The sequence below is a fragment of the Populus nigra genome, chromosome 1 (genome assembly GCF_951802175.1).
Source record: "Populus nigra chromosome 1, ddPopNigr1.1, whole genome shotgun sequence".
Lineage (NCBI taxonomy): Eukaryota > Viridiplantae > Streptophyta > Magnoliopsida > Malpighiales > Salicaceae > Populus > Populus nigra.
Window position 1 is genome coordinate 36011407 of NC_084852.1, and position 12253 is coordinate 36023659.

Sequence of the window (12253 nt, forward strand, 5' to 3'; positions counted from 1 at the left end):
GTTAAGTCGATTAAATTACATCAAGCCAACTTTCATATGATTTAATTTAAAATTTAAATTAAACAAAAAAAAAGAAGTAGATTGAAAGATTAAATCATTATATTAAATTTAATAACACTTCCAAATAATTCTAACGATTTAAATATTTTTTTTATGTTTAATTTTCTTTTCAGATCCACGAAATATCGCATGCCGGTCATCTAGTTTTCCCGACTAGTAGGGAAATGACCAAAAATAAAAAGCAGAGGAGGGGATTGACTTTTTACTAAAAAGAGAGGATCAAAACATAGAAACAAGCCCATTATCGATCAAAAGAAGCAAGCATGTTAGATTTTAAAGATAGGGAGATCCATAATACTCTGTTTGATTCGGCCCAAAAGCACCACTATTGGAAACACCAATCACGAAACGTTTCGGACTTGTTGTCTTGTGAAACAAGTCGAGCGAGGCTAGAGAGTTTAACCCATCTATCTGACTACCTACAAAAGCAAAGCAAGGTTTTCACTCCCAAGAACACGTAATTGTTAAAGCATTTTAGATCCAATCAAAGATGTTTCTCACAAGGTAATGAATAGGGGCTTCGTTACTAGGTTCCTTTTCATTATAGTTTCCTTCTTTCTTTCTTTTTTTTGACGATTTGTGATTGTGTTTTTAAATTTTGATAAAGGACTGAGTATGATAGAGGAGTGAACACTTTCTCTCCAGAAGGAAGATTATTTCAGGTTGAATATGCCATTGAAGCCATCAAGGTAACCCTTTAAAACCCTTCCTCAAAACCCTTTTCATGTTTCCATTAAAAAAGTTCTCATCTTTTTCTTTTTTTCTGAAATTTTGCTCGAAACCCATTACTGAATGTTCGATCTTGTGCGCCTTATTTAGCTAGAAAACGATTATTTTGGGATTTCTCAACTGGGTTTTGAAGAATTAGTCTTGGTAACTGATGTTTGGTAGTGATTCATTGTGATGTTACTCTTAAAACCACAGGATGTAGCAAGTTTTTGGGGCTTTCCTTATATGATAATAATGGAGTGGCCAAGTACTAGGAGCCCGTGAATTTACTGATAGTTGTTCTATTATCAACTGTATTTTTTGTGCGTATGGGTGCTATAAGTCTTAGAAGCAGATGTTGATGACTAGCTATATGTTCTCTAGGAAATCTTGCTTGTGGTTCTCCTTTTGAAACGAATTAACTTTAGTAACTGCCTTTAAATGCATTAAGTGGTTTAAATTGTAAGTCCTCATGATCTATCTAAATAAGCTAAAAATTTGAATGACTAATTGTATTCATATGTGTTCATAAGAACTTGGAGAATCTCTCTCTCTCTCTCTCTCTCTCTCTCTCGTTATATGTTCATTTGAAAGCATTGATATTTCTGGTTATCGAAGAACCTAAGAGTTTTTTAATTATATGATCTTTAGTGTAGGAATATGAGTGTTTGTGGAGTTTCCTTGTTGATGCATTATTACCCACTGTCAGGATACATCATTAATGACATATTCACTTAGAACCATAGCAATGTGGAAACTATCAGTTCTCCTTTCCAAGTAACCTGCAAAATTGTAAAATTTTTGGAAATTGTTCGTTATCTTATTATTTGCTTTTTTGTCCCAACCTTACTTCACAACAATGCCTTTTTATTTTCCCTCCCCTCCCTTTCAATCTTCTCCCTTTGTGGTCTTAATTAGGTTGCGCTACTGTTTACGTGATTGAAAATGAAGTTGTGTTATTTTAATTACAGCTTGGTTCAACTGCTATTGGCTTAAAGACGAAAGAAGGTGTTGTACTTGCAGTTGAGAAGCGTATCACTTCACCTCTGCTGGTTTGTCTTCTTCTCCTTGCATCCACTTTTTATTTTTATGGTATTAAATTTTTTATTCAGCTTTGACTTGATAAACCCAAGAATGGATCACCTTGATAGGCTAGTTTGATGATTTCCTTTGTTTTTTTGTGAGGATGTAATATTTTGAATTTCCAATAGACATAATTACATATTGGAGCTCCTATGAAATGAGACTAGTGGATCTGGTCTTTCTAGTTGATTCAAAGAAGCGGCAGTTCCTTATATTTGACTTCTGATTTCTGAAGAGCTTTCTAAATTAAATAATCAATCTCCTTCATGATTCATAAGCTCTGGAACTTTTTCCATGTTCCATGATTTATCTGCAGCAATCCTAAAATCTGATTGGTATGTCATATTCAGAAGAATTGTCCTGCAGTCCTACTGTTTTTATGTAACAGGTTCGTCCTGTTTGTGTAGGAAGTACACTTTAACTTAGATGTAGAATTTGTTTACTGGTCACATTTGGTAATGTTTGAAATTTAAATGATTATAGCTTTGTTTCAGTCATCATTTTGTTTTAATTTGCTTTTCAGGAGCCCAGTAGTGTGGAGAAAGTCATGGAAATTGATGATCATATTGGATGTGCTATGAGTGGATTGATTGCTGATGCTCGTACACTTGTTGAGCATGCACGGGTTGAAACTCAGGTATGGTTGTCGATTGTAATTTTTTGCTGCTGTCATGACTTAGGCATGGTGAAATAGCTCCTGCACTGATTTTTTTCTTCTTAATTTGTCTTGCAGAACCATAGATTCTCATACGGTGAGCCCATGACAGTTGAGTCCACAACACAAGCACTCTGTGATTTGGCCCTGCGATTTGGTGAAGGTGATGAAGAATCCATGGTAATAGTTGCTTACCTTTTGATAATTTGTTTATATTTTTCTGAATTCTTCATTTATGATATTCTTTTTGTGGTCATTTCCTAAGCTACAACTGTTTTTATTCATTATGATGTGCCCCTAGAGTAAAGATGTTAAAATCCTCTTCCTTTTACTGACAAAGATTTATGAGGATTATTCTTGAATATCAGTTTCCTGTATTTATCTCTTAGATCCAATTTTGATACTCATGATCTCTAGGCATAGCACGTCAATACCTAGATATTTTAAATACCAGAAATGTATGATAAGCATTGTTTGTTAAGATGCTTTGGATGCTGTGGCGCATCTATTTATCATCAAGTGGTTTATGTTGAAATTTTTTACTTTGTGCCTGATCATCCTCCTGTGTTTTGGGAAGATAGGAAAAGCAAGTTTCTGTACTTGCTGCATTTATGTGAATGAATGTTTTTGGAACAATTTTTCATACCATCATCTAAGGTTGAACCTGGAAATATCAATATTATATTCATTTATTCTACACTTGTTATTTATGAAGATCTTTCTCCTTTGCAGTCTCGACCATTTGGGGTGTCTCTTCTCATTGCTGGTCATGATGAGCATGGACCCAGCTTGTAAGTATTGCTCCTGTTTGATTTGCTACAAAATCATTACATTGCCACTTGTTACAATGGCTTTAAATTAGTTTTTCATTTGGTTTCAGATGCTTTCTTATTGGCACATAAACAGTTTGTACTTGTCTGGTGGTGGTTTTTTCTCCAAGGCTCCTTTTTTTCCTCTTTTATGTAAGATACCCTGTTGGATCTTACTCTTTGGCCCCAACTAGTAGGAGCATGTCCAAGATGAGGACTACTGTTTTCAAATGTATAGCAAGTTAACCTCCCATAAAATGCCTATAATCTCTTCCTGATTCACTCTCTTTCTCCCTCTGCCTATGGACGTCATCTCTGTTTCATGTAATCGAGCTGATACCTTAGCATTTGTAATTGTCGTTCCTCCATGCTTCTTTAGCTGCAAAATATGTTACATTAACTGTACAGTAAATACTGAATGAAAACTTCACGTTCCTTGAGGCCCTGTGGAAACGCTCTTTGTTGTCGTTGCTCTTTGGCCTAAAACAAGAAACTTTCATTATGCAGGTATTACACAGATCCATCCGGCACATTTTGGCAGTGCAATGCAAAGGCTATTGGTTCAGGTTCAGAAGGTGCAGACAGCACTCTGCAGGAGCAATATAACAAGGTATTGCTGCTTAGACTCCTATTTGAGCCCCCCCTCCCTAAAACGCTGAAAGACTTCGTAATACAATGCGTGGAGTTTGGATGACAAGGTGGTTGATGTTTGTATCTTTTCAGCCTCTGTATCTGAGGTGCCCAAATAATAAGTTGCCATCCTTGCTAATGAATCAAATTCATTAGCCTTCTTGATGCCCTCTATCTTATCGTATACTTTAAGATTAGAAGTTGGAAGAGAGACTGATTTTGGTAATCATGTGCAGGACCTTACTCTTAAAGAAGCTGAGGCAATCGCTCTCTCTATTCTAAAGCAAGTCATGGAAGAAAAGGTGAAAAAGCTTTATTCTGCGTAGTATAATGTGAAATTTGTTTGTATTTATGAACGCAGGAATCTCTGTCCGTTTTCATTTGAAGATCAAATTGTTTAATCAATCAAACTGTTTCAGTGTTTGCGTGTTACACTTCATTACCATTAACTGGTTTCTTATGCTAATGATTTCAGGTGACTCCCAACAACGTCGACATTGCCAAGGTGGCACCCACATACCATTTATACACCCCTGCTGAGGTGGAGGAAGTCATTAGCCGCCTTTGAAAACAATCTTCTGAAATTTCCTTGAAGAATTTTCCCTGTTGTTTCCTAAACTGAGTGAACAGGGTACCCTTTTTTTTTTTTTTCTAAATTGTGTTATGTTATGGGATTTGGGGACTCAACTTGAGTGAGAGCTAAATGTTTTAATTTGACTGGTAACTGATGTGAGTCCATGCTTTTCTTCTATTTTCAAGTCCCTAACCCCAAAAATGTGATCTATCCATATTCCCGCATGAAAATATGTGCCTCTCAAAAGACTGCGGTTCTCATGGGGCTGCAACCTTCTAATTCCAATCGACAAACCTCTTTACGGAAGACCATGTCTGCGTGCAGCCAGTTGTTTCCAGGCTATGTTCATGGTGGAATTGTAGCCATCCAGCCCCCCAAATCTCTTGAACAAAGCCCAACGCTCCATTTTTTGCTAGCACTCTGTGCTCGCTGCTATCCAAAATTTACCATTGGATGAGGTGAGATCGGGACATGGCAGTGTCTTAAAAGTGGCTCGAAAGAGACAAGTCTGCAGCACTTGCCCAAATGTTAGTAGAGTACCTTAACCGGCTATTATCATACGGAAAGTAAGAGGACACAACGTATTTTTTTTCTTCTCTCATGGCTTTCGTATTCCTACATACCTGAAATTAATATGAATTAAGTATATACATATAGATATCAAGTCATAGGTAAATAAATGATAATACATTATTCTAAAAAAATTTCTTAATGAAAATATTGATTATTCTAGATTCATCATGTATAGACTGTTAGGTGTTTTTTTTTATTTAAAACTATATTAAAATAATTTTGTTGTTATTTTTTAAAATTTATTTTTGATATTAAAATATCAAAACAATTTAAAAATAAAAATAAAAATAATTAAAAAAACAATTTTAAAACATTAAAAAAATATTATGAATAAAAAGAACATAAAAACGCAAATGTGGGTTTCTCATCAAAGCCATGCTCTACGTGGATCATCCCAAGAAGTATCTAAATAAATACGTAGCAACAGCTGCCCATTTCACCACAGTTGCATTCTGTAATTTGTTACTTGTTGTTAGTTAATGCCCACTATACTCCATGAAGATTTGGTTTTCAATTCTGCACTTCATTTTTCTTGATCATATAAAAAATTAATAAAAGTGAACCACTGAGTTGCATGACTTCATTTTTGTAACTGTGCGTATAAAAAAATAAATAATGTAAAACTAATAAACATGCAGTCACAATTTAATTACTAGCAAATATATATATATATATATATATATATATATATATATATATATATACACACACACACACCCCCGCGCGCATACACATGCTATGTTTGTTTTTCAAAAAATAATTTTTTTTTAGACTGTTTAGAAAAGCTTTTGAAACATGTTTTTTAAAAATTTAAAATTTTATTATTATTTTGATTACTGATATTGAAAATAATTTTTAAAAAATAAAAAAATAATAATAACAATAAGAATCACGATATTAAAAATACTCCTACCGGCTACCACCTTCGAAAGCCAGAAACAAATCCTGGGAACTGACAACTGCTGAGCAGGGACGGACGCACAACTAGTCAAAACTCAAAACATAGAACTCAGCACCATTTTTATATAGACCTGTAATGCCACAAACCATGCGGAGGTCCATGGGGACCATCCATAGTTGGAGACTTCTATTACCTGCAACTTGCAAGGATCCATTATTGAGGGCCAATTGTTCTTAATGAAGATTTCTCAACTTCGTTTTCTCGATCACAACGAAGCAAAAGAAACTGTCCATGCCATTAAAAAAACAAAAAAAAAACCCTATATATCCTTTCAAAAAGAGTTCAAGGCAACATGAAACTCTTGTGAAACTAGTCAACCCTAAAAACAGTTCAAGGGAACTAGTCAACCCTGAAAACAGTTCAAGGCAACATCTTATTTTGTAACTTTTCATCCCTCACTCGCGAAACTCCTCCATGAAACTCTTGTGAAACTCCGTGAGACGGGAGACAACAGCTGGAATCTTATCTTCTTGAGGCAGTATGGTGCACCTAAAATGCCAGGTGCCCAGAACCTTTTATGAAAAAACATAAATTCAAAGAATCAGTCATGCAAAAATGTTAAAGGAGAAGATAAATTAGTTTTGTACATCTCTTCCAACGAAAAAAGACAACGAACTCACCTGCCCAAAGCCAGAGCCAGGAACAAAAACAATTCCTGTGGCATTGAGTAGGCTGCGACAGTAAAAGTTATCCGGAGTAGTTTTTGCAGCTTCTGCAGCTTTAATTGCCTTTTCAGGCAAGCGGATGCAGGGGAAGAGATACATTGCTCCTTCTGCTTTGTTGCATGTTACACCGTCTAGCTTATTGAATGCGTCTTCCAGAGTCTGTTGTTATGTAACAAACAATTATCAATACTATAAGATAAAAAAAAAAGTGGGAGAAAAAGAAGAGCAGGTTTAACTACCAAGCAATTCTACAAGCTGTGCATCAGAAATGCCCAGAGAATAGTAAGCATACACTACACATACAGTATAAAAAGCAGTATTAGAGAGTCTCTGCTACACAATTTTTACTCAAACTTAAATTACCATAAGTTTGCAATAACTTCATCCAATAAATTCCAAAAACCAGTTTTTTCCTCGTAATTTCATATTTTATCTTGACTATGTTAACTAAATTAAATTGACAACATTGAACTGACCTTTGCACGTCTCTTTAAAGAAGAGAGGATTCCATCTTTCTCTGCAGAGTATGATTCATATGATTCATCTCCAACCTGCATACATACACTAATGGAGATCAGTTAAAATAAGAAATGAGTAGAATCTTACTTGTTCTTTTTCCCCTGTGTTCTCACTAACAATATGACAAAATGCTAAATCAAGTTCACCAAAGCTTAGGCTGGTCTAATCTTAGATCATTAATCCAAATGTCACAGGCATAGGAAAACAAGTCAGTTATTAAAAAATTGACCTTAGGTGGGCTCATGACAAGACTCGCAAGAATTTGACCAGAAATGTTGGAGCATAGATTCACAGATGCAAGTTTGTATATCTGCTCTCTTATTTCAGGACCAAACCCAGTGACTTCCATGTAACCTCCTCTCTTTCCACACTCTCCATAGTAACCTGAAACATTACAAAAAAGGCACGTGCTTCACATATTTAATTCAAAAAAAGTGCAGGAACTCTTAATTTAGTTTGAAAATCAATTTTACCTTTAGAGACAGACTGAAAAGATACCACAGATATATCTTTTTCACCATACCCCATAGAACGAGCAACCTTCTTAAATGAGTGGAACTTCTTTTCAGGAACATAAACATTTTCCTGATAAACCTGTATAACATTCATTAGGTAAAATTACATGGCCGATCAATCTAGACAAATGTAGTAAGAATCCAAGAATTTAAGGCTAGTTCAAAACTATTGGGATGCACCTACCTCGTCTGCAAGAAGAACAAGACCTTCTTTCTTGCAGAAGTCCACGATCTCTTTCTGATTATTCTCTGCAAGAACCTGAGACATGGACAAAGGAAGTCAAATTATACAAGCAAGCCAGAGAATTATTGGCTCCATTGTACGAAAAATATTTGCAACGTTTTAAATACTTGCTCGTTTGAAAATCTAATCCAATTTCTGTAAAGCTAATTACTGCTTACCTGCCCTGTTGGGTTGCCTGGATTTATCACAACCAAGGCCCTAGGAGTAATTCCCTTGGACTTTGCATCTGCCCATTGCTTCTTCAGCTCAGAAACTTCCAAGCCCCATCCAGTTGCTTCATCAAGATAGTAGGGAACCTGAAAGAAGCGTAAGGTTCTACTTCAAACTCAAAAGTCAGCCTGGTAATGTTCAAATTTTCTATTTTATCAAGTTCATTTCAACTCTATGCTACAAGAAGAGTTGACAAAGCAACTAGCAACTTGGTTAATCCTTGCTTGGCTCGCTGCCATTTGTCACCTAAAAAGCTAAAACTCAACACATGGAGAGCAACCAAAAAACTTGACTTGAGTTTCTGAATAGCATTTTTATATAAAAAAGACAAACCAGAGTACCACCATGGAGAGCAATTGAAGCAGAGTACAAGGGATACTGAGGAATGGGACAAAGTATTCCATCCTTCTCTGATCGTATCAGTAACTGCATCATCATGTGGACCTGGCAATAAAGAAACACAACTAGTTTCATGTGATGTGAGCACAATACATGCACGTATCTCTGTCTATATGGGATTAAATGTTACCGCTGGGCTTGCACCATCTGTCAAGAAAATATCATTTGGATCAGCAGGAAAGCCATCGCGAGCTTCAATTCCAGCAGCAATTGCATCACGCAGTCCTTTGATTCCCTGATGTGGAGAAGGAAAATTTGATTCATGCTATCTACACCACAAATATTCCATTTGAACGAAACTTTTCAAAGTCTACAAGGTGTAAGCTTTATTGATAACCTGACTGTGACTATAAGCACCAGTGGCCCTTCCAGGAATTTGATTAAGAATCTGCCGAGCTCTCTCTATGGCATCAGCACTATAAAAATTCACAGAAATGTATCAGTGTCCTAAAATATTTCACCTACTCAATAAAAAAGGGAGAGTTCTTGTATAAAATCTGAATGATAAAAAAATAGGCAGACTCAAGAATTCAAGGTTAACTATATTTCCCTAACTGGTTCTTAGTAATGAGAAATGGTATGATCTGCTTTCTTCAATTTTGGTGGAAACAAGCATACAGAGAAGTCCAATGATCTCATGAAAAGTTTAAATACCTGAACAAACCCCGAGTTTCACTTTTGTCCAGAATGGAAGGATGGTCACATAATGCAAGAACCTAAGCAAAAATAATCAGTGGTGAGAAACGCCTCAATTAAATAAAAAGCACAGTCCCTACAATGCACCACTATAGACTTACCTCGCGGAAAAAGGTAATAGGCTGCTGACCAAGAGACTGAGGATTTCCAATATTGCAGTAAAGTATCTGCCATAAGATGAATCACAAAACAAAATGGAGTCTTTAGGGAGCATCAATTGAAAGGAAACATGCATGTAGCATCTCCTTTTTCTTGTTCTTATAGGAGTTGATCAAACTCATTTTATATAATCTCAGTTGAAACAGAGAATGTCAAGTGAAATTTCCATTGAATCTAGTCGCTAACAAAAAAGTAACACAACACAATGATAGCATCAGGAACAAAATCATCAATCTACCTTAGGGCAGCTTAACCGTGCTAGATAAATACCAAGTTTATGATCCCAACAAGAACAAAATGTCAAGGATAAAAGTAACACACCTCATCAAAGGGACGAGAGCCTGGCTTAGACTTCAACTCTTCCTGTACCGCCTGTGTAAGATGATGGAAAATTCATGATCAAATGCAGTACATGCAGCTCCAATAACACAATCACAAGAAAAGCTAAAACTTCAAATAGAAACATCCTGCCCTTTTTAACTTTGAAGTGCATAATACCGCCAGTCATAAAAATTACCTGTGCAAGGGTGACAATCTCACCACGGACAGCATATTCGCATTTCAAAACCTGGGAAAACAAAAAATCATAGTTAATAAACTAGGAACACCAAGGGGGGGAGAAAACAAAAAAAAAATGCAAGAGAGTTCGAGAAAAGTTACCAATAACCAAACACTACAAGCTCAATCTCAAAAACTTCACGATAAAATTCAATTTGAACGCATGGCCAAACACTCCTTGACTTTAGTAAAAATGATTAATGGTCTTTTTACAGGTGAATCGCGTTTAAGAATTTTAAAATCGATAGTGCGCGCACAGCACAGAAAGAGCTTTTGCATGTCCTTAATCAAGTTCTATAGAATATGATATTATCACCAAGCAAAATTAATACTATGAAAGAAATAAAGCTATAAAATTTGATAATCACTAGGCCTGTGAACATTGCTTACTGGACGTCCAGTTCATGAGCAGAACAAGAAAAGGACACAGACATGTATCCATAAAAGAAATGGGCAAAGACAAATCAAGCACCGCACAACCCAATAGCCAGAAAGGGAATCTAAAACAACAAAGACAAACAGAAAAGACAAAAAATAATATAAACCCAGAGCATAAACCCCGAGAGCCAAAAAAAGAAAAAAAAAGATGAAAACGCAGAAAAAATCAACAACGAAAAAGCAATCAAACTGTAAATCAATAATAATAAAGCAGCAGAAGTGATGTTAAAAGGAAAAGAAAAGAGGATAGGCACCTTGGGATTTATGGTATCAAGAGAAACAGGAGCCATAGATGGAGGAGGAGGAGGAGAATCAAGAAGAGAGGTAGAAAACAGGTAACGTGGATGAGAAGAGGATAAAGGACGCAGCACGTTTCGTTGATTTTGACAGGAAGGATTTAGCTGATACAATAACGAATCTCCGCGTCCTTTTTATACAAGTGTAGGTTTGTTTTTACATTTTTAAAAAAAATTCAAATTATTTTGATATAATATCAAAAAATAATTTTTAAAAATTAAAAAAATATATTTTTAATATATTTTTAAATAAAAAATACTTTAAAAATATTCATAATTAAACTTTTAAACACCACTAAATATAACAGATGTTATTTGATAAATGGTATTATATCACACCAAAAATTTACTACAAGAAACGCCCCCGAGACAGTGGGCGTTTTGTGCTTCTGAGAAGGGAAAAAAAAAAAAGCAGACCCGATTATTTTTATGAAACCGACCGCGAAAAACTAGGTAGGAAAGGGTTGTTTCTGCGTGCCATTGGTCTGGTTTTTCAGTTTGGTGCCCACGGACTTGTCTGAATCCGGTGCAAGTGCATCTCCTCTCCTCGGTTCCACTTCAGATGTTATTTTTGTATTTTAAAAATATTAAAAAAAAAATAAATTTACTTATTTTTTATATTTTTAAATTATTTTAATAGGTTAATATTAAAAATAATTTTTAAAAATAAAAAAATATTATTTTAATATATTTAATAAAAAAATATTTTAAAAATAAATATTACCTCACTTTCGCGCGTGCTGCTGCACAAGCTCCTCTTTCGTATATTTTCTTGACCTTTGCAATCAACATATTTTAATGGCCATTGTAATGACACAATTAGACATGATAAGACAAAGAATTGCACGCAGTCATGATGAACGCCCTTGCTCCTCGACAATTAACCAATTATTTTAAATATTTTTTTTGTGTTTTAAAAATATTTTTAATTTTTTTTTATTTTTTTATTTTAAATTAATATTTTTTTAATATATACTCAGATTATTTTAATATATTAATATTAAAAATAAATTTTTAAAAATAAAAAAAAATATTATTTTAATATAATTCTACATAAAAAATATTTTAAAAAGTAACTGTAATTATATTTTTAAATCTATATATATTTGAGATGTGTTGTAATCATATATTTTAACTTGAAAAACTTGTAATTTTTAATTTAATTTTTAATTTATAAAGCAACTAAAATATCCTTTATTATTTTAAAGATCACGGAGACCTTTATCAATATCCTTCATTGCATCACGCATTTCGTGGCTTTTACCGGTGGTTTTTCTTTTATTTAAATTTCAATATCTAAAGCTCATCCCGATTAATTTGATCAGTCAATTCATTAAATTTCAAGTAAAGTTTTTCTAGCGATAATGTGCTCTATACACAAGAATTAAATTTAATTTTTTAAAAAAAATAAATAAATATTAAACCACTTGATAATTAATTTTTACTGTGGGTTTAAATTGCTGCTTAATCAAGTTAATATATATTTTTGCCACGATGCTCA

At 34.4% G+C, this 12253-nt stretch overlaps 2 protein-coding genes across 2 annotated transcripts; one reads left to right on the forward strand and one right to left on the reverse strand.

Annotated features, from left to right (window-relative positions):
- The first annotated feature begins 407 nt into the window (after positions 1-407).
- LOC133691129 (proteasome subunit alpha type-5) lies at positions 408-4696 on the forward strand. The gene is made up of 9 exons (XM_062111475.1): positions 408-564; positions 668-749; positions 1740-1820; positions 2375-2488; positions 2585-2686; positions 3239-3297; positions 3823-3925; positions 4182-4247; positions 4421-4696. Exons 1-9 carry the CDS (start codon positions 551-553, stop codon positions 4511-4513), a joined length of 714 nt encoding a protein of 237 aa, XP_061967459.1. The 5' UTR covers positions 408-550; the 3' UTR covers positions 4514-4696.
- A 1433-nt stretch (positions 4697-6129) lies between these two features.
- LOC133692265 (alanine aminotransferase 1, mitochondrial-like) lies at positions 6130-10867 on the reverse strand. Its single transcript, XM_062113123.1, has 15 exons — positions 10711-10867; positions 9978-10028; positions 9782-9832; positions 9403-9468; positions 9260-9321; positions 8943-9021; positions 8736-8840; positions 8540-8650; positions 8155-8292; positions 7937-8011; positions 7711-7831; positions 7467-7621; positions 7195-7269; positions 6674-6877; positions 6130-6565 (listed from the first exon to the last, which is right to left on the reverse strand). The coding sequence occupies exons 1-15, from the start codon at positions 10744-10746 to the stop codon at positions 6449-6451; spliced, it is 1446 nt and encodes a 481-aa protein (XP_061969107.1). The 5' UTR covers positions 10747-10867; the 3' UTR covers positions 6130-6448.
- Between the last annotated feature and the right edge of the window lie 1386 nt (positions 10868-12253).

Coding starts and splice junctions, on each gene's coding strand:
- LOC133692265 (XM_062113123.1), bottom strand. CDS start 10,746: ATGGCTCCTGTTTCTCTTGATACCATAAATCCCAAG. Junction 9,833..9,977: donor AGATTGTCACCCTTGCACAG/GTAATTTTTATG, acceptor CATCTTACACAG/GCGGTACAGGAAGAGTTGAA. Junction 7,270..7,466: donor TTGTCATGAGCCCACCTAAG/GTCAATTTTTTA, acceptor GTATGTATGCAG/GTTGGAGATGAATCATATGA.
- LOC133691129 (XM_062111475.1), top strand. Junction 750..1,739: donor ATGCCATTGAAGCCATCAAG/GTAACCCTTTAA, acceptor TTTTAATTACAG/CTTGGTTCAACTGCTATTGG. Junction 2,687..3,238: donor AAGGTGATGAAGAATCCATG/GTAATAGTTGCT, acceptor TCTCCTTTGCAG/TCTCGACCATTTGGGGTGTC.